At 46.2% G+C, this 22,709-nt stretch overlaps 2 protein-coding genes across 3 annotated transcripts in view; both read right to left on the bottom strand.

Annotated features, from left to right (window-relative positions):
• The window catches only part of Ston1 (stonin 1), a 45,244-nt gene extending 34,292 nt beyond the window's left edge, over positions 1–10,952 (bottom strand). For both annotated transcript variants that reach the window (XR_005972262.1, XM_041631242.1), the window contains exon 1: positions 10,845–10,952. The gene's annotated coding sequence lies outside the window, so the exon portion shown is untranslated. The remainder of the gene's footprint in view (positions 1–10,844) is intronic.
• A 9,101-nt stretch (positions 10,953–20,053) lies between these two features.
• Ppp1r21 (protein phosphatase 1 regulatory subunit 21) overlaps positions 20,054–22,709 on the bottom strand; it is a 61,588-nt gene continuing 58,932 nt past the window's right edge. Inside the window, exon 22 of the mRNA XM_041631084.1 lies at positions 20,054–20,763. Coding sequence (XP_041487018.1) covers positions 20,734–20,763 — 30 coding nt within the window. The 3' untranslated portion in view covers positions 20,054–20,733. The remainder of the gene's footprint in view (positions 20,764–22,709) is intronic.

The raw sequence follows: 22,709 nt of genomic DNA, 5'->3' as shown, positions 1-22,709 counted from the left end.
CCAAATCAAAGCCTTAAGGAAAATCATCCAAGAGCATTCAAAATTGATTACCGAGAAAACGGGAGCTCTTTGGAAGTGTGGCCAGGGCCTCTCAGGTTAGACTCCATGAAGCACAATCTTGTTTGAAAGAACCTAAGCAGAGGGTAGGCAGCGGGAGATGACTGCATTTGTGGGTACTAACATGGGCCCAGGGCTTACTGTGTCCTGGGATCTCACTTGGATTCAGACACACCCACTAGGTTTCCTTATTGCTGTTTTTATAGAGGAAGCTATTTAGCTGCAGAGATGTCAAAGACTTGCCGAAGGGTGCACAAGCTTGCACTGTGATCCAGTTCTGCCTAACTCCACCATCTGTTTGCTGAAGTGGGGTCAGAGAAAGCGGTGGGCTGTGGCCACTCCTGTTTCCTTAAGGTTAAGAAGAGGGGGATGGCGAGATAGCCGGCAGTTAAGAGTACTTATTGCTCTCCCAAAGGACTCAAGTTTGTTTCCTAGCGCCCCCCTCAACTACCTGTAACTCCAGCTCCAGGGGGTCTTAAATCCTCTTCTGACCTCCATGGGCAACTGAACATACATGTCATACACTCATAAAAATATACATGCATACGCATAAATGACAAATAAATAAACATAAAAGTACTGGAAGTGCTAAGCGGAAATACTTCGGGAAACAATACAGGCGAAAACTTTCTCAATATAACCCGACAGCACAGGAAGTAGCCCCAAACAGTAACAAACTCTGCACAGCAAAACACGCTTTTATCAGCAGAGTGAACAGACGGCCTGCAGAATCCGAGAACATCTTTGCTACCTGTGCTTCAGGCAAGAGCTTAATACACAGAATCTACAAAGAACTACAAAAGCTACACACTAAAATAATAATAAAAAAAACTATCGATCAATAAATGGGCCAATGAAATAAACAGCAAAAGAAAGAAAGAAAAAGAGAGAAAGAGAGAGAGAAAGAAAGATGCAAATAGCCAATAAATATTTTTTTTTAATTTATTTATTTATTAAGGATTTCTGCCTCGTCCCCACAACCGCTTCCCATTTCCCTCCCCCTCCCCCGATTAAGTCCCCCCTCCCTCATCTGCTCGAAGAGCAATCAGGGTTCCCTGACCTGTGGGAAGCCCAAGGACTGCCCACCTCTATCCAGGTCTCGTAAGGTGAGCATTCAAACTGCCTAGGCTCCCACAAAGCCAGTACGTGCAAGTAGGATCAAAAACCCATTGCAATTGTGCTTGAATTCTCAGTATTCCTCATTGTCCGCTATGTTCAGCTAGTCCGGATTTATCCCATGCTTTTTCAGACCTAGGCCAGCTGGCCTTGGTGAGATCCCAATAGAACATCCCCATTATCTTAGTGTGTGGGTGCACCCCTCGTGGTCCTGAGTTCCTTGCTCGTGCTCCGTCTCCTTCTGCTCCTGATTTGGACCTTGAGATTTCTGTCCGGTGCTCCAATGTGGGTCTCTGTCTCTGTCTCCTTTCATCGCCTGATGAAGGTTAATATTCATGAGGATGCCTATGTATTTGTCTTTGGATTCACCTTATTTAGCTTCTCTAGGAACATGAATTATAGGCTCAATGTCCTTTATTTATGGCTAGAAACCAAATATGAGTGAGTACATCCCATGTTCCTCTTTTTGGGTCTGGCTTACCTCACTCAGGATAGTGTTTTCTATTTCCATCCATTTGTATGCAAAATTCAAGAAGGGACACTCACCCATTGCTGGTGGGAATGCAAACTTGTGCAACCACTCTGGAAAGCAGTGTTTCGGTTTCTCAGGAAATTCGGGATCAACCTACCCCTGGATCCAGCAATACCACTCTTGGGAATATACCCAAGAGAGGCCCTATCATACAACAAAAGTATATGCTCAACTATGTTCATGGCAGCATTGTTTGTAATAGCCAGAACCTGGAAACAACCTAGATGCCCTTCAACGGAAGAATGGATGAAGAAAGTATGGAATATATACATATTAGAGTATTACTCAGCAGTAAAAAACAAGGACTTCTTGAATTTTGCCAATAAATATTTTTAGAGCATTCATGGTCTGAGCAGGTAAAAGGCACTTCTCCCTTCCCTGTCTCCAGCGGGCTGAATCCTGAACCTGCCTCCCAACCATGCACACCTCAACCCCACTGCCGCCCTTCGAGTCACAGAGACCCACGGGGTGCAGGTGGTGCCCACAGTGGAAGGGCGGTTGAGGCTACCTACCTGTGTGCGGAGGTAACAATACTGACCACAGACGCCTCGGTGGGATTAAAGTCTTCCCCAAAGAGGAGCTCCTCACCACTGTCAAAGGCCCTGAGGGGACCCCTGTGCAGGAGGCCTGTTCTGTCTAAAGCTCCTACTGGGAAAGACTTCCCTGCCTCCCTACACAAGGGCTACTTCCTGACTAAGATCTTCTACCAAATGTCAGTGCCAATGGTGAAATCTGTGCTGGGGTGCTCACGAGGACTGGATGGCTGAGCTGGGCATCTGACACACACCGGTGACCATCAGGACCTGCTGATTCATCCTCACCCAGACTCTACGCTCAGCAAGGCAGCAGGCTGCCTGCTTTCTGGAGAACTATGAAGAGAACGCTGCCCCGTCCATCTGCTCACAGAGATCTGTGGGGGTGCGGGGGGCAGCAGCAGGGGGAGGGTTGAGACTACCTGGAAACTGGGCAGTGGGGCTACATCATCCTCCTTTCTCCCTCTGACCCCAAGGGTCCTGGGAGGAGCTGAGGGTCCCATGAAACAAAAGAGAGAAGAGAGTTATAGCTGCAGCCAAGAAGGTGGACAAGAGGCAGGCACTGAGATGAGTGTAGGGGGCTCTTCTCCCTCTCCTTCAGTTCTGGCCCCTCCCACTTTGTCTCTAAATTATTTAAATTATGGCTGCGGTGGGGCAGGAGGGGAAGAATCTGGATTTGGTTTTCTAAATGAAGTTGGAAAGGCAAAACAAACACACACACAAACAAAAAAGCCTGAAAACCTAAGTCCAATCCCCAGAACTCACAATGTGGAAGCCAAGAACAAAATGCATCAAGTTGTCATCTGACCTACACACACACACACACACACACACACACACACACACACACACACGAACACATGTTGTAAGCACATGCATAAACACACTATAGCAATGCATATACACACATGCTGTAGCACATGCATACACACATGCTATAGCACATGCATACACATGCTTTAAGCACATGCATATGCACATGCCGCAGCAATGCATATACACATGCTGCAGCACATGAATACACATGCATGCTGTAGCACATACATACACATGCTGTAGCACATGAATACACACATGCACTGTAGCACATGTATACACACGCGCTGTAGCACATGCATACACACAGAGAGACAAAAACATCTATAAATAAATGTGTTTTTTAATTTCATTAAGAAAGTATTCAACATTCAGAGCCATGGGAGAAGTACTTTGAGATCCCATCTCTTCCCTGTAGTCTGATGATGTTAGCAAGCTCTTTGGACTTTTTTGGGGGGCACCACCCAGCTCCCAAATGAGTCACACACAGAGGCTTATTCTTCATTATAAATGCCTGGCCTTAGCTTGGCTTGTTTCTTGCCAGCTTTTCTTAACTTAAATTATCCCATCCACCTTTTGCCTCTGGGCTTTTCCAGTTATCTTGTGTGAATCTTACTCTTACTCTGTGGATTACTGTGTGGCTGGACAGCTGGACCCTGATGTCCTCCTCCTTCCCTGGTCACTACCCTTCTCCTCCTTAATTTCTCCTTCTATTTATTCTCTCTGCCTGCCAGCCCTGCCTATCCTTGCTCCTGCCTTGCTACTGACCGTTCAGATCTTTATTAGACCATCAGGTGTTCTAGACAGGCAAAGAATCACAGCTTCACAGAGTTAAACAAATACAACATAAACAAAAGTAACACACCTTAACATATTCCCCAACACTTCCCCAGTCAGAATGGTTGTCATCAAGCAAACCACTCACCATTGCTGGTGAGGACGAGGGAAGAGTGTAAAGCTATTATGCAGCCACTGTGGGAACCAGCATGGAGACAGGGCAAGAAACTAAAAATATGGCTCTCCCACCGCTGGGCATCTGGAGAAAAGTGCATTTGTCCACTACAGAGATGTCGGTACTTGTGTGTTCACTGTCTCACTATTCACAACAGCCAGGAAACGGAGGCAGACTGAATGGTCATCAACAGGTGGATGAATAATGAAAATGTGGCACAAATACACAACAGAATTTTACTCAGCAGTTTTTAAAAAAAGAAATCTGCAGAAAAACAGATAGAACTGGGAAATGTTAAACGAGGTAATCCAGGCTCAAAAAGATGAACGCTACACAACCCTCTCATATGTCAATACACATATTGTTAAATATGTGTGTTTAGCTGAGGGAAATGCAGGTAGAGCCAGGATGCTAGAGAGGTCCATGAGATGGGGAAGCAGTCTTTAAGGTGACAGGGAGAGAATAAAAGGGTAGGGTGTGAAAGTGGACAGGAGATACTGGAGGCAAAGGATACTGCAGGGGAGGTAGGCAGGAGGGATGAGGGGAGGGTGGGGAAATCATCCAAAACGACGTGTGCAATGTCATAAGGAAAGCCATTCCTCTAGGAGCGAGATTTAAAAACAAAAGCCTTTCTTAGACAGAGATGATGGCACCCGATTATCATCCCCACACTCAAGAGTCTCAGGCAGGAAGACTACCATGAGTTTGGAGCCAGCGTGGAATGCAACAAATATCATACCAATCAAGACTTTGGATGGATAGACAGACAGACAGATAGATAGATATTTGGAAAGGTTTAAGTAAACCTCTATGTTAATTTAAATAAAAGAGTTGGCACAAATCAATATTAAGTATATAAAGAACATTAAGCTACAGTCAGTATCTACGAAGCTACGAAAGGAAACTGTAACTTTCTGGTACTACATCTAAGACACAGACAGGGCTGGAGAGGGCTCAGCAGCTAACAGCACTTGTTGCTCTTGCAGAGGATCCGGCTTTGGCTCACTACAGTCTGTAACACCAGTTTCAGTGGATCTGATATCTTCTTCTGGTCTCCGAGGACATTTGCTTGCGTGTGGTGAACACACACACACACAGACAAAACACATTTACACATAAAATAAAAACTAATTACTTAACAAATAAAAAAGTAAATTTGAGAACACCTAAGTGGATCATATTATTAATAATCAAAGCTGAATTGAGAACAAAGGGGAAATCAAATGAATTAATAATCAATCTTAAAACTTAGTTGTCAGTTCAGGACATGATAACAAGTATCCATAATCCCAGGACCTGGCAGGTGGAGGCAGGAGGATCAGGAATTCAAGGACTACCTTGGTTACTTAGCAGGTTCAAGGCCAGTGTAGACTACGTGAGACCTTGTATCAAAAAAGAAAAGAGAACACGACGGTGTCAGGAACTTGACACATGTTCTCTGTGTAAGTGACCTAAGTGGTTTTAGAGTTGGTCAGTTTACCAATTTTTAAAGAACACTGCACGGCCTTGGCTGTCCTGCAACTTGCTATGTAGATAAGCCTGGCCTCAAACTCATAAAAATCTGCCTGCCTCTTTTTTCTAAGTGTAGGGACATACACTGAGAACAGAAAGAAACCTCTTATTTGTTAAATATAAACAAGACCTCACAACAGTCTAAGTGTGATCGTTTGGGGAGGGATCCTTCACCCTTATAGTGACCTTTCTTTCTTTTTATTTGAGATTTATTGATTTATTTTTTATATTGTATGTGGTGGGGTGGGCTTGTGAGTGCAGATGCCCATGGGAGCCAGAGGAGGGCATCTGATCCCTTGGAGCCTGAGTTACAAGTGGCCATGAGCCACCTAGCCTGAGTGCTGGGAACCAAACCAGTCCTCTGCAACAGCAGTCCTCACTCTCAGCCAGGCTCTTGCTACTCAGCCCTGGCTGTCCTAAACTCACTCTGTAGACCAGGCTGTCCTGGAACTCACAGAGATCCACCGGCCTCTGCCTCCTGAGTGCTGGGATTAAAGGCATGTGTACACCTGGCTACAACATGTTTTGAATGAGGAGGTCACCGTTATTGGAATCATTAGTCTTCCAGAAATCTCTCCTTGAGAAATAGAAGAGAGACATCCTCCGGGCATCTAAGTCAGCAGGGTTGTTTTTGTTTTGCTTTGTTTTGTTTTGGGATGGGGGTGGGGGTATCAAACAAACTGAACTTTCTGAAGATAGTAGGTAGGTACCATAAAGGAGAAGGATAAAAGTGATCTCCAGGGCCTGGCTGCCTGAGAGAGTGACCAGTGCTATGTGACGGAGCTTCAGAATATCCCATGTGCATTAAACCCTTGGCAGCACATGAGATCACCCCTGGAGCCAGGCTTCCAGATGCCAGCTCATTACCCTGTTCACAGAGAACTGAGCGTCAGGACTCACTCACTCCCGTCCCCTCACACTGCTGTAAAGAACGGCGACCTCAACAGACAGCTCTGGAGCATGGTCTGCCGAGTCTACTTCAAAACTTCCAGCCTTATACTGGAGCTGCGCCGGAATCCCATGGGATTCCTGGAACTCCAGTCTGGCTGGGAAACTTTCAGAGAATTCTGAATACATCTCATGAGGAAGAGCTGTTTCCCAACTATGCTGTAAGTCTGGAGCAATTCTCAAAGACTTTCAAAAAGAAAAGACAGGGGAAGACAAAGGATTTGGGAGGCAGATTTTAAAAGCAATCAAAATAATTGACTCTATGAAAACAAGAACTATTTCCCTTTTTGATTTTTCCATAATAATATTAGACTTTCACTACTGACCTAAGTCTGAGGTTTGCTTTCCACAGTTAGTGCCTGTACAGCCATGGCAAATTCCCCTCTAGTCTTGGTTTCTGAATCTCCACAATGAAAATAATAACAGTTCTTTCCAGAGACATTGAAAATGAAATTCTCCATGTGCGTGTTTAACACTCATTGAATGTTAGCTATCATTACTGTCAAAAGCTGAGTAACCCTGGCAAACACACAGAAAAAGAAAAAGCAACTATAATCCCCCATCCATTTCAGAGCATATAATTCCAGTTGTTACAGGTGTGTTTTCAAAGAGCAAAAGGCTAGTGCTTTCTTTTTTTTTTTTTTTTTTTGGTTTTTCGAGACAGGGTTTCTCTGTGGTTTTGGAGCCTGTCCTGGAACTAGCTCTTGTAGACCAGGCTGGTCTCGAACTCACAGAGATCCGCCTGCCTCTGCCTCCCGAGTGCTGGGATTAAAGGCGTGCGCCACCACCGCCCAGCTCAAGGCTTGTGCTTTCTAATCCGTAAACTTGCTATTTAAATTTACCCCATACTCTGAGGATCTCCTATGTAACTCAATATTCAGTATGGTACAGTGTTTAAAGGCCACATAGTGTTCCTCCGGTGAGTCTACTTTTTGACAACTGTTGTAATCTGCTGGCCTGGTCTGTCACCCGGGTACCCAGTCCCTTCAAGAGACAAGCCCCTCCCACTCCCAACCTCCCCCTTCTGCCAAGGCAAGTGGATCTCCTACCTCCTCTCCATTCTCTCTCTCTGCCCTTCTGAAGAGGCAGCTTCTGCTTCTCTCCCTTCTCCCACCCTCCCCTTCCCTTTTTCTCCCCTTCCCTTTCACCTCCATAACCCACTAAATAAACTCTATACCCCAGCTGTCTCTGCATGACGTATCTATCTGTCTGTCTTCCCCTTGGCCTCAGGCCACCCACCAGAGGACCGGTGAGGCCTTGGGTAGCCAACTGCCGCCCCTCATGGGACAAGCCTCGGGTCCCACCTCTTCGTGAATGATAATGACAACCCCTTCTCTCTTCTCTCAATATGCAGGTTTCTAACCCATGTGCCTTGGCCAGATGGTGGCTGACTTTCTCTTGGCCGTTTGGAGATATGGCCTCCACCTCACAATCCATCACACTCACCCTGAGGTCAGGGACCCTTCTGTGGTCTGCTGACATCTCCAGAATCTCACCGGAAAACGCAAAGCCTACTCCGAGGCCACTTAGTCAGACTTTGCTGCTGGATGCCAGGCAGACAACCCTGTTTAACTAGATTCATTCCACAAGGTGCGGAAGGGAACATTGCCAGAGGGCAGTTTCCTCCAAACAGCAGAAGGTTGACTTCCAGGGCTTTAGGACATGATTAGAAATTCCCAGGAAGAGGAAGAAACAAAAGATTCTTATGGGGTGCATTGTTTTTCTAAGCAATGGGGCCACACAAGTTCAACACTTAGGACCTGCACTTAAATGAAGGCCTACTGACAAAGCCTTACTAATTCATACAAATGTGAGCTGTCAAACTGGGCAGAAGTGAGTTAGAGCCTTTTTAAAATAAGCCCTCCCCCATTTTCAGTGAATTCAAGTTTTAAATCCTTTTTATGTTTTATTTATTCTTTCACAATGTCATACATATGTAAAATGTACTTTGATCATCTCCCTCCCATTGTCCTCTTATCCCTTTCTCCCTCTCCAGCTGTGTGTGTGTGTGTGTGTGTGTGTGTGTGTTCCACTTCACTTTATTAGGATTGCTTGTTCTAGCATGGGTGGGGGTTAAATACTCCAGCAAGGGCAACTTACCAATAGCTATATCACTAGGAATATCCCCTAGAAACTCCTCAGGGAAGGGTGGGGCCTTATGAGCCCCTCCCCATTCATGACGGACAGCAGGCGGGCCCCATTTTGTGGCTTTGAGTTCATGGGGCATCATCCATACCATGCTGAAAAGAATAGGTTTCCTTAGGGTGCCTTCCCATACTTCACTTCTTCCACTCTATTTGCCTTCTCCGCCATGTTCCCTGAGACTTGCAGGGGAGGATGCAGATGGCTAACCAACAGTCTCTTATTCTCAAGACTAAATGCCGGTACGATTTTCCCCATTACCATGGTCTTTAAATCTTTATTTCTCCCCTGACCTGCTTTAAAAGGTTGTTTGCAACATGTGTTATGGTCTCATTATTGTTTGTAGAGAAAGAGAATAGTTTTCCAGAAGCTTGTCTTCCTTAAGGGCTAGCTGAGGGATCTGAGTTCGGATCCCCATGCACTCACATAGAACATTCAACTTGGCCAAAACGAGGCATGCCTGAGCAGAGACAGGGTGATGCTGGTGTTTGCCAGTCTGTTGGAGAAAACAGTGAGCTCCAGGTTCAGTGAGAGACTCTGTCTCATGGGAATAACATCCTCCCCCGCCATCCATAGATGCATGCACACATGCATACACAACACACACATAAACACACCTTCAAGAAACCAACAGAAGTATGTGTTTCTCACATACGGTGAAGCGCAGCATTCCCCTGCAGTTCCTCCCACACAACAAAGTTTTGATGAAGCCCTGGCTGCTTCCAACAGCTCTGATTCTGAGCCGGTGAGGCAGACAGTCAAAATCACTCAATCCCTAACACACAAACAACGAACGACAACAAAAACTACCCCCAAATCCATCTGCGTAGTTCCAGGAAAGACTTGAGAGGCTCTCTGGAAGCAGCCCTAGAACCAAGCCCATCATGGAAACATTGATTCAGCCATAATAGAACCCGACCTAAAAACCACACAAATGAACTAAACAGCTCTTCCTCCCAATCAAAACGCAGCTAAAGCCGCAGCCTCAGGGCTAGAAACTAGCGCTGTGTTTTATTTTGTTTGTGGTCCTTCTCATTTTAGCCTCTTCCATTCTTTCGCTTGTTTGCACAACTGCAGACCAACAGCCTTCCTGCCCAAGCACATCAGGCAAATTAAAACCTCTAGCCTGGGAGAGGCTGTAATAGCTGGGTTAGAGCAGTCAAAAAAAGAAGAAGAAAAAGCTTCACTAACAGTTAGTGGAGACTGAAGTCCTCACTTTGAGAAGACCAGCTTCTGCACGGTATGTTTTATTTACTGTTCGCTGCTTTTTTTGCTGCTTGTTTGTTTGTTTTTTTTCCTTTCTGTGGCGGCAGTGGAGGGGGAATGGCATGCGCCCCGGTGCGTGGGTTGAATATGGAGAACAATGTGAGGGAGTGGGTTTTCTCCTTGCAATGTCTGGGGTTCCCAGCAATCCAACTCAAGTTGTCAAGGCTTAGCAGCAATCACCTTTACTTCCTGAGTCATCTAACTGGTCCTGAACACATTTTTTTGGCTAGCATTCTATGTTGTATTATAAGTTTTGCAGTCTAATTAGATTAACTATCATTGTTGGGGGGGGGTATACAGTTGGGAAGAAAGGAGACATAAGATAGACAATTAGATACCCAGGATGGGTGCTACCGAACCATACATATAGTAGAGTCTTAAAGGGAATCTATTTTCGTTCGCACCTGCACCCACAGGGTTCACATGCCTAATCCGGGCACAAGACATTGCTGCAACAAACCCTAGGGCAGAGTGTTCTGACGCCTGTGTGTGGACCCCTTGGCCTGGCTGGCTTGGCCTGGCTGGTCATCTCAGAGGAAAAGAGGGATGGAAGCGAACCCAGCGGTGAGGACAGGACCACCAAGAACAGGAGCCTGGAAGACTGTGGGATGGGGTTGGAAGTATGGTAGACGTGGGGATCCTGAGTTCCAAGGGAGCTCTTGCGGGACAGGGTCTGGTGCCCAGGTCTGGGTGAACCAAGCATGGGTTCCTACAGTCCCCGCCCCGTCCTGCCTGCCCGGGAACCTGGCTGTTCGGTGCAGCTGAACTTTTCTTTCTTTGCAGTTATGCCCAGGGCAGAGAGAAGTCTGCGGGGGCCCAGCCCTTTGCGGGCCCTGGAAGTGTCCAGGAGGGAAAACCCCGGAGAAGTCCTCTGTCCCCGCCCAAAACTCGAGCGAGCTGGGGCGACCCCACCCTGGAGAGGGGCTCTCGCCAAGCCTCCTCCGCCCGGTCCCTGGGGCTGATCACTCACGGGCAGCGCTGCTGGTGCTCCGACTCTGGCCGCGGCCATCCACACAGGGAAGAAGAGAGGGGAGGAAGGGGAGGGAGGAGGGGAGAGAGGAGGGGAAGGAGGGCCCTGGCGACTGCGCGGGGCGGGGGGGGGGGGTTTGTCGCGCGGGCATTCCTTTAGTCCCCGCCCCTCTTCCCTGCGGGATCTTCCCTTTTTTTCTCCTTTCTCCACCCTGGATCCCCCAAAGTTTTTCTGCTGTGAGTTTGAACACTTGCTTCTCTCCCCAAGCCAGCTGTTCCGGGCAAGTCTGTACTCCCCAAAGAAAGAGACGTAGCTTCACCCGAAGAAGTCGGAAAGGGGGTCACCAGATTATTCTGGAAGCCGCCTCTTTTCCTTTCAAAGTGGAACCAGTCGGGTCTACAGCGAAGGATGGATAGTCATGCTAGGGAGGAAAAAAAAGCCTCCTTCCTGGGTGAAATCCACACTCAGAGAAGGCCAGGCGAGTGAGTGAAGGGCTACGCTGTGTGCCGAAGGCAGGAATCTGCAGCGCTTCCTAAGTGCTTCCTGAAGAGTACGTGAGAGAGGAGAAAGGAAAGACCTCCTCCTCCCCAGGGTTTCCAGAACAGTACTTCTCCTTGCCGGTCCACAGGTGACTCTCAGCACATCTTGGTCTCTTTCTCAAGTGAGACCGAACTAGTCACAAAAAAAAAAAAAAAACGGGAGTGGGATGCCCCTTTTCCTGGAAGGACGCCGCCGAATCCCAGAATGGAGTCTTGAGTTGGATTAGCTAGGATGTGAGGGAAGAGGACATTCCGGGCCCGATGGTTTGGAATATTTGGGAGAGGTGGGAAATGATGCATTGGACTGTGAATATAAAAAGAAATCACGAAGGTTTTCACGCAGAGCATTCCCATTCGTTTCGGCATTCCCCAGGATGGACACTCAGTGGGGCACCAGGTGAATTCCTGTACTCACAATGGCAGTTGAGAAATAATGGTTTAGTGGTCTGCACGATGAACTGCCCGGGAAGAGAACTCGTGCCTGAGTTAGGTGGGTAGGTATAGTTCAGCCTGAGTGCTGGGCTGCCAGGTGGGGGAAGCTGGGAACCCTGGTGGAGCCTTCCCCTGAATTCACAGGTCAGTGGGATTCATCTTTAAAGCACCTTTCCCAGTGTCATCTTCGTGACCTTGAAAAACCTGGTAAAATAGAAAAGATATTCAAATAGTCTGTCCAGCCACCAGGATCCAGGGAGGAAAAGGAGCTCCAGAGAGGGCACAGGTGTGTCTGATGCCACACAGTTGGACACACATGTTATTCTCTGGTAAGATTTCTAAGTGTGTTTATGCTTAGAGCATAATGCAATGGAAATAAACTAACAGAAGGAATGTCCCTCACCTCCCCATTTTCTCTCACTACCATCCCAGTAATGGCCAAGATCTGAGGTTCAGCCAGTGAGCTCCCAGAACATAGGAAGTGAAAACCTGGTAACTTTGGTGGGGATGGATTTCCCTATGGAAGCAGACAGGAGCTGATCAACCTTCTGGTAAGAAGGTGAGGGGAGTGAAGAGCAAAAAGGACAGAGGAAAGGAGAGAAAGAAAGGAGGAAAAAAATGGGTCTGGCTAAGCATGGCGCAACGATGCCTGCCTACCATGCAAAGCCTGGCATTTGATTGCCAGCACAATGTTGTGTGTGTGGGTATGTGCTTGTGAATGTGTTCAGAAGGCCAGAGAGGAGCAGCAGATCCTCTGGAGATGGAGTTACAAGCAGTTCTGAGCTTCTCAGAATGGGTGCTGGGAACCAAACTCTGGTCCTCTATCAGGGCAACACCGTGCTCTTAACCGTGGGGCCCTCTCTCTAGTCCAGAGCACCAAATAAGATAAATGACAAGTAGGTAGACATACAGACAGATAGATAGACAATAGATAGAAAGATGGATAGATATTAATAGATATCGATAGAGATAGTAGATGGTAGGTGATAGATGGATAGAGATAGATGACAGATAGATGATAGATAGATAGATGATATAGAGAGATAAATAGATGATAGATAAGTATAGAGAGATAGATGATAGATAGATAGATAGATAGATAGATGATAGATATAGAGATAAATAGATGATAGATAGATTTAGAGATAGAGAGATAGATAGAGAGATAGATAGATGATAGGTAAATAGAGATAGAAGATAGATGATATATTTAAAAATAAAGTCGGTGGCTGAGTTATGCTGTTGCTGTGCCTTGTTCTACCTCTAGCTTCCCAGGAGGCCAGCCCATCTCAGAAATGGCACAGCTAACTGAAGAGAAGAAGCATACAGAAATCAACACACATGCAGAAGTCACTACCACTACAGCGACTTTCAGAGTGCACCTTTTTACTTTCGCCGTCTTTGAGATAAGCAATATTGCTCTGGTTAGTGGGGTGGGGAGCTCAACTGGCGAAAGAATAGCATGGAAAACCTGACGCTTCTCTAGGGAGCAGACGGGCGTGGACTTTTCTAAAGACTTCTACAGTTCGCTGGCACCTGCTTTATCTCTTAACCAGGGACGCTCCTTCCCTTCTGTGATCCGCGCTGCTCTGGAGCTTGCCACTTTCCTCAACACAGATCTCTTTCTCCTAACTCCAGCACATATTTCCATGGGAGCCTCTCTGGCAGGGTCCTTTCTGTAATCAAATCTGGTGGCAAACAGCTTAGCCTATCCTCAGCTAAGCCACCACAGCCATGTCACCAGCTGGGGACCTCATTCCAGCTCCTTTTCCCTGCTGTACAAAACAGACCCTCAGAGAACATACTTCTCAACTTTTCAAATAACATTATTTTTTTTTTTTTTTTTTTTGGTTTTTCGAGACAGGTTTCTCTGTGGCTTTGGAGCCTGTCCTGGAACTAGCTCTTGTAGACCAGGCTGGTCTCGAACTCACAGAGATCCGCCTGCCTCTGCCTCCCGAGTGCTGGGATTAAAGGCGTGCGCCACCACCGCCCGGCTTTTCAAATAACATTTATTTTTATTTTAAGTGCATTAGCATTTTGCCTACATGTATGTCTGCGTGAGAGTGTCAGACCTTGGAGTTACAGACAGTTGCGAGCCATCATGTGGATGCTGGGAATTGAACTCACGTCCTCTGGAAGAGCAGCCGGTGCTCTTAACTGCTGAGTCATTTCTCCTGCCCCCACCCGTCTCAATTTTATTCAGAGCTCCCCCCCCCATACTCCACCTCCCAAACTTTTCATGGACCCACTAAGAACTTCTTATGAGATTCCTGAATTCACACAGCAGTGGGATTCTGTTTTAAACACTTCTGGTATTGTCTTTGTGACCTTGGAAAGCCTAGTAAATGGAAAAGATATTGAAATAGTTTGTCCAGCCACTGGAATTCAAAGAATTCAGGATTCAGTATCACAAGAAGATCTTCAAGGTTTTTGAAATAGGACCTGGGGAAAACTCAGCTACCTTAGAATTCTTCAAATCCAAGTCAGCTGAAGCTGTTAGGATCAATAGACCTTCAAGAGGAGGGCCAGGCTAGTCTCAAATGGTTAACGAGAACACTATTTCTCCCAAACTTCACAGCCATAGTCTCTGTTTGGATGACAAGAACCGTTCAGGACAAAGTGATAGCTGTGGAGGAAATGTATTAGAGAAGAAAGAACTTGGTACACAGACATTTTACACTCACGAAATGTTCTGAGCCGACCCAAGCTACTGCTATGTCCTTTCCTGAGGAAATGCAGCTGTGCTTTGGATGGAAATTTCCTGAGCTAAAAAGCCTACATCTTCAACAGAGAATGCCAACCAAAAGCAATCGATTCTAACCAGGCAGCCATTGTCAGTCTTTTAGCATAAAGATGACACTTCTGGTATGGTTTGAGCTATCCTGACTGCTGGCTACAGCTGGTTCGTGGCTCAGTGCCTGGGACTATCTATCTATTGCCTGCTTTCTGTGTAGAAGATACCCTGCTATGCAGCAAACATCAGTCTAAGGAGTGATTCCTGCTTCAAGTTCCTGCAGGGGTAGAGGTCGATGTCATACATTAAAACACAATGTGAAAATTGTCCCTTTAACCCAACTAAGGAGGTGACCTAGGTAGGAAAGACTGAAATGACGCAATGCCTACAGAACTCAGGAGACTGAGGAAGGAAGATCATGAAGTCAAGGTCTAGCAAGAAGGAAGGAACAGTCAGGGAAATGGAGGGAGGGAGAGAGGCCAAGGGAGAATATTCTTCAGTATTTGAACAGGGTATGACTGACTTTCTGTTGACTGGATTATGCTGTTTCTATTCTAGGGCCCAGAGATTTCCCTTCTGGGCCATCCCACCGTACTCCCTGGTGCTTAGAAAAGCAGTGGAGTTCAGGAGTAATTGAAGACCCCAGTAAAACCAACACTACGGTTCCAACTGGCGAGTTGCCTTTGGAGGCCCCTCCACTTTAGGCTCCAGCATGCTTTCTCTGCTGAGTCTGTTCACAGAACGTTGGTCAAAGATTTGGAAGAACAGAGCTGCCCTTGCCAGCTAGCCTCCTAATTTGGAGCTAATTACTGAACTGCTCAGAAATGTGAGGCAGAGGAATGCGCTTGCTGACTGCCTTCCCATTCATCACCATGGTATCTGAGGACGTGGCTCTCGGCCGAGAACAGGAACTTCCTCTGCAAACACAGAACAGACAGCCCTTGTTGGTCTGGATCTCAGATGTTTCTCACTATCATCTGCCATTGTCTATGGTTCTCTTCTTGTTAAAGTTATGGAGAATGTTTAGGACTTTGAAGGCCAGGGAGGGCTGAGCAGGTAAGAGCACCCATTGCTCTTGTAGAGGACCCTGGTTCAATTCCCAGCACTGACATGGTTACAACCACCTACAACTCCAGTTCCAGGAAACTGCCTCTACTCTGACATCCGTGACCATCACACATGCGCATGGCACACATACATGCATGCAGACTAACACACATGCACATAGAATCAAATAAGTATTAAAAATACTATTTTTAAAGACCGGGGTCAACCTCAAGAGATAACGATGCATAAAACAGATCTATAAACTGTACCTTTTCTCTCTGGGCATTTTTACCATGGAGAAGGCTTTCCATCGACTGAAGAAAGCTTTGATTGCAACTCAATCTGTGCCTTTCAGCTAGTCGGTTCCGCTTGTTTTAACTTATTTGCAAACACTCTGACTTTTTGGTTGTTTGCCGTTTTCTAACAGTGCTAAGTTACCTCTGTCTTGCAGTGACCAGATAGTTGGCAGAAAAAACTCAATGGAGGAAAGTTTTATTTTCGTCAGTGGGTTTGGAGAGATGTCAGTCCATCCCAGAAGGGGAGGTCTGGCAGTGGTAATACATGCCAGGGTTGTTCATTTCTTTGTGGTTCAGGAAGAACAGACTGGACTGTGGGGGTCAACCCCCGTGACCCACTTCTACCAGGTAGGCCTTACATCTGAAGACTCTACAGCCTTCAAAATGGTGCATGAGATGGGCGCTGAGCAACCAAAGCATGAGCCTGTGAGGGATGTCTCCTCAGATATAAATGGCGACAATGGACCAGGGCCTTAGAAGCAGTCATGTTAATGGTCATGCCAGTTTACCCAACAGTGTCTAACCATCACAGCAAAAGCAACAGCTCTGCCTGGAGAATGGAAACTTCCTCTTTGGACACAGAACTATCCCTCATCAGAGTGGCTCTCACATGCCTTCCCAGACATTATCTGCCAACGATGATATGTTCATGTTAAATCCCATTTTATATGACAATCCAGTTTATCAGCTTTAGAAGCCAGCAGCACTGCATCTGACAACTTAATTGAGGGTAACATTGACAAACGACATGACAAGACACATATTTGTCAGTCTCTCAAGCTGTGCCTGAAGGCTCGTCTCCATGCTTCTGGCTGCTTTCTGTGTGTATGGTGCCTCCAGGCACTAGGAGCCATGCAAAGGCCTTCCCTTTCCCATTAGACAATCTTTTTTCCATTTGAAATTTCTCATCACATAATTTATCTTTTATTAAAACATATGTGAGCATTAGATAATTAGATAATTACTTTTCTAAAATTACTTCTTTTTTTCTGTGTGTGTCTGTGTGTTTGTACAAATGAATATGATGTTCACAAAAACCAGAAGATGATGTCAGAGCCCCTGGAGCTGAAGTTACAGGTGGTGAGCCACTTCATGTGGGTGCTGGGGCTACAATTTCAGTTTTCTACAAAAGCAGGTACCCTTAATCATTGAGCCATCTCTCCTGCCCAATGAATAAGTTAAAATGTTAAAAACTAAATCTTTATTAAGAGATTATGTTCTTCATCTATTTCCTAGTTTCCCAAATTTGCAACAATATGCATGTAATATATAATCAAGAAAAGGTAGGAAATGTCATTTTAATAAGTTCTCCAGAAAACAAGTGGTCTTAGGGTTTTTATTGCTGTGGAGAGACACCATGGCCACAGCAACTCTTATAAAGGAAAACATTTAACTGGGGCTGGCTTACAGTTCAGAGCTTCAGTCCACTGTCATCATGGCATCATGGAGGCAGATGTGATACTGGAGTAGGAGCTGGGAGTCCTACATCTTGCAAGCAAGAGGAAGTTAACTGAGACACTGGGCAGTATCCTGAGCATGGGAAACCTCAAAGCCCACCCCCACAGTGACACACTTCCTCTAAGAAGGCCATACCCACTCAACAAAGCCTCACTTCCTAATAGTGCCGCTCCCTATGAGGTTATGGGGACCAATCACATTCAAACTAGCACACAAGTCTTTATGCTGTTGCGTTTGTGGCTTTCGGTACACACGCACCTCAGTCACTATCTGAGTCTCCACTGCCGAGACCGGAAATCTCCTCTCAGTTTTCATTGCCCGTGCCATGAGAGGCCTATGCAGTGGAGAGGACATTTCTGAGAGGAGGCGTAGGTGGTAAGTAGAGGGCTGTCATGAGAAGGCTTCCCGAACTGAGAGAGGGTGAGAGACCGTGACTGCCCAGGACGCGGCAATCCTCCAGCCCAGGGAGCAACCAGGACAGCCCCCAGTGAGTCCGAGGCCTCAAGAGAGACCTGTTTCCCTGACATGGTGTCTCACATGTTGCCTGGTGTAGCCTCAAAGGCTCCTCTACCTGAGCTCCCCAGCAGCTGGGACTCATAGCCGACTTGGGGTTTCTTGAAGATGTCCTGGCTGAATTCCCAACCAAATTTGGCTTCAGTGAAAGGAGAATTATACTTCCAGGGAAAAGTTCAGGAATGAACAAATGGCACCCACTAAATACATGTTTTAAAGGTCATCAGAGCAAACAGAGATGTCATACATTATGTGGCTTGGCTACCACGTGCATCTGAACAGTCACAGGGAAGTTTATATTGAATGTCAACACGATCAAAAGGTGAAGCAAAAAATTTAAAGTGGAAGGGTTTTCTCTCTGCAGAGTGGGAGGAGGACTGGGGACAGTTTTTTTGTTTGTTTTCCATCAGGAACATGTATGTTACAACAGCCTGACTCACACTGAGGCTCATAGCTTTGATTAAAGCATAGACAATTTGGGGGCTGGAGAGAAATGGCTCAGCAGTTAAAAACACATACTGCTCTTGCAGAGGACTGGAGTTCAGTTCCCAGACCTATGTCATGCAATTCATGGAGCCTGTGACTTGGTTCCAGGAGACCCAATGCCTCTAGCCTCCTCCACTTATGTGTACCCTATCATACACACAAAGACATACACATAATTAAGAATAATTAAAAAATTAAGAAATGAAACACAGAGAAGTTGAAGGGAAAAAGCCTCTATGTATTAGTGTTTCTTAATTTGAGACAATCTCAGAACAGGATGAGAGAGTTCATGATTATATCACCGCTATGTTGCAACGCAGCTCTCCAGACAGTTGATGTAGCTGTTTGTACCCCCTCCCCCCACACACTGTGTGCAGTACCTGAGCACACCCTCCCTGCACTAATCGATCATGATGACTAATGAATAAGACAGGTTCAGAAACCAGTGCTAACCATACTCACCGACACACGTGTAGAACTGAAGCATTCAGATGAAATAACCCAGTGTCTTAGACTTACCTTAAACACTCCAAGAAAAAAAAAAGTGTGTGCAACAGGGTAAGCAAGCTTACCAAAGTATTTCTGATAACTGACAGGGACAAGAATCTGTTCTCTCCACATCTGTGTACATCTTGAAACTCTCATTATAAATGAGCGATGACAACAAGTTAGTGGCACAAATACACTAGACTTGTTGGCAAGGTCTGTATAGGCGAGAAGTCGGGGCTAGAGAGATGGCTCAGTGGTTAAGATCACTCTTGCAGAGGACCCAGGCCCAGCTCCCAGAACCCACATGACAGCTTGCAACAGCGTGACTCGAGTTCCAAGTGATCCAATGTCTTCTTTTGGCCTCTCCAGGTACCAGGCACACATGCAGTACATGTACATACATGTAGACAAAGCAATCATACACACAAAAAATAGGTAATGTTTTTATGTCAAAGGAGAAAAATAATCACGCCAAGGACTGGAGAGACAATGGCAGTTAGGAGCATCTGCTGCTCTTGCAAAGGACCTGAGTCCGGGTTCCACCCATTGGTCGCTCACAGCTACTGAGAGCTCCAGCCCCAGGAGGTGCTATACCTCCAGCCTCTGCAGGCACCTGCTCTCCTGTGTACACACACACACCTACATAACTTTTAAAAATAAAACCTTTTAAAAATAAAAATATATATCAAGGGCAAATATTATATCTGGCCTTTAAATGAATCTGAGAAGCTAACTAGCTAAAAACTTTACAGGCTTTTGAATGAAGGTATGAAAGAGGAGGCAGGATGAAGTAATGGAGTTACTGAGAAATGTCATAGTTTACCTCCCAGAAACAGCACCTGGAGCGGAATGCCCATCCAAAAGCCCTCCTGAGGAGCGGGCTCAGGGGTGCACTCGTGTGGCTGTGGCCAGGTTGCGTCGGCCCTCTAAGCCTTAGTTTCTATCCGGGAGACAATGACAAGCCACCAAGCACAAAACATCTGCTTGCGGTCTTGGGAGTGGGGTGCAGGGACAGGCACCCAGGGGTTTGCACTGAAATGGCACGTGTCTAGGAGAGACCAGGGGTCTCTGCTTGAAAGGTGGGTGCCCCCAAAACTCAAGGGCCTTCTAGAGGCCCGACTGTCCGAGAGCTCAACTAGAAAGTTTATCTCTAGGTCAGTGGGACTGGATGCGTTTGAAGCTCCTTTATCACATTGTCACAGACAGCCTGCAAGGTTCGTGTGGGTAGGAATTTATTGACATGAATTTCCTTGAGCAATTATTCTAACACAGAGAGTGCTGTACAGCTGCAGACACGACAGCAAACCCATGGGATGCGAAGGATGGGAAGCTCATCACCTCCGAGGAATGGAGAGAAGGGGGAGGAGGGAGGGGGAGATGGGGAGGAAGGGGAGGGAAGGGAGAGAATCTTTTAAAAAGAATCTGAGACATCTTTCAATTTTCAATTATAAGAAGAAATGACAATACAGGATGTAATGACATCTGACAATTTAAGCATTTTATCCAGAAACATATATCTATTCCACAAATACAAGATCCATTGCCATATAATCAAGCTTGAAAATATACAAAATGTTTGTTGTTCTTACATAATGAAATTAGGTCCTAATTTCAAAAAGTGCACAGTAAAAACAGCATAAGGAGACCACAATATCCATGGTTATGTCTATTGTTTTCCATTTGACTGTCAACACCAAATTCTGTATTTGCCTTGATGTTTACAAATATACTTCAAATGTCTCAAGGTCACGGACAACACTGGCTAATTTACTAGGTCCAACCGCACTTCAGCTTCCCAGAGGCCGCCAGCACTGGTTGCGGGGTCTGACCCCGAGACTCTTGGCAGCAGCTGCAGCCGGTCTGGAGGGAACAGTCACTGACGAGCTCTTCGTCAACTATCGACTCCTGTTCTTCTTAGAATTTCCCTGTGCAAGGAACAACAGCCACCATCAGAACACAAGCTTCATGAAAAGCGTTCACAGCTTATAAAACAGGCTGTCTGGGAGCCATGCTGTCCCGCAGAACACTCCGGCTTCCCATGTGGACAGCAGCTGAGAGAACCTGCAGGTCAGCTTTTCTTCAGTGACCACAAAGCTGCTGTTACTTTGACTTTCCCTTTTCCCAAATTCCATGGATATGGATCCAACCCCTCTCAGGGCCAATGGTGGATAATAAAGAAAGCCAGCGACACCCAGTTTACCAAATTCCTTTTCTTATGCGATTTCATGAAGCAAACAGTTTTAGCTCCAATGTGTTTTTCTGTTGTTTAAATAAACAGGTTTGACAGCAGTGGCTCTCAACTTCCCTAATGCTGTGACCCTTTAAGGCAATTCCTCATGTTGTGGCGACCCCAACCATACAATTATTTTCATTGCTGCTTCATAACTGTAATTCTGCAACTGCTATGATATAACTGGAAGTATATTGGCTGGTCGTCATCACAGAGATGGCCCAGACAAGTGCCAGGAACCCTCTCTACACAGTGAGAAGTCGATGGCTACCCTGAAATGATGCTGGGGAGGGTTGTGTAGTGCAGACTCCAGTGTGGCAACCCAGAATGTTCTCTGGGGGAATCTCGCCAAGCAAAGAATTGGTCTGCTCCACCAGTGCAATTCTGCAGCCACACTCTACAGCCTCTTCAGCTCATGGATGGGTGATAAAGGCCTGGCTTCCAGAAGTGCTCCGACCATCTGAGATGACACATGGAACTGAGCACCCGGTGTCGTGAAGCTGACATTCACTAACAGAGACGTGGTGTGCCATATATGGAGATGCATGCCTACCTAAGCACATTACTCAGTATCTATAGACTGGCTCGGACAGAGACCCCCCGAGAAACAGAGTCAACAGCAATCCTAGAGATAAAATGGTTAGCATCCCTAGGTTATATGGGCAGTTACGCGAAGAAAGGACTCCATTCCACTCCTGGGCATATACCCAAAGGTCATTTCCTACTGCAGAGACTTCTGCACATCCACATGAATTTCTGCTCTACTCAGAATAGCAAGGGAATAGAACCAGCCTCGATGCCAACCAACTGATAAAGAGGTGGGAGACAGATGATATGCAATATTATTCAGCTGTAAAGAAAAATGAGATTTGCAGGAAAATGGACAGACTCAGGAAGCATAACATTAACAGAGGTGACCTAAGCTGAAAAGGAAGAAGCGCATGCTCCCTCTCATATACGGACACTAGCCTCTAATATATGGATACATGGAAACAGGTCTAAGTGTCGATCTGGTACAACACTTAGGAAAGAAATCAAGAGAGGGCAATGTGAGGACAGAGTGCAGGCTGGGGACACACGAGCCAGGAAAGAGGATATTAGGCTAATTTTGTTGTGCTTGCTGTTGTTTTTGCCAGTTTCTACTCTGTTTCTTCTTTCTGTGTGGTAGATAACTGAATTAAAATGCAGTAGATAAGCCGGGCGGTGGTGGCGCACGCCTTTAATCCCAGCACTCGGGAGGCAGAGGCAGGCAGATCGCTGTGAGTTCGAGGCCAGGCCAGCCTGGTCTACAAGAGCTAGTTCCAGGACAGGCTCCAAAAAATCACAGAGAAACCCTGTCTCGAAAAACCAAAAACAAAAAAAAAAAATGCAGTAGATACTGAAAGAATAAAACCCCAAGTCAAGTCTACAGTCTCAAACTGCAGCTCACTGAGAGGCCAGCGTTTGGGACTGATAAGTGTCTCAGTGGCTTCCTTAAGCTGTGTGAGGTTTTACTTGTGGATTAACGAGAATAAATGATTTTACTGAATGAAACAATTTGCTAAGGGTTCTACAAATAGTGTGAGGATCTTCTACAGACAGAGCATGCTCCCCTCCTAAGGCCATCTGCTGGTCCCCCTCACTCACGCACAAAAGCATAAA

Source organism: Microtus oregoni, unplaced genomic scaffold, assembly GCF_018167655.1.
Source record: "Microtus oregoni isolate MIOR12 unplaced genomic scaffold, Mior012 000036F_ref0000092, whole genome shotgun sequence".
Classification (NCBI taxonomy): Eukaryota; Metazoa; Chordata; class Mammalia; order Rodentia; family Cricetidae; genus Microtus; species Microtus oregoni.
The sequence above is the reverse complement of the archived record's forward strand: the minus strand, read 5'-3'. Positions and strand labels throughout refer to the sequence as shown.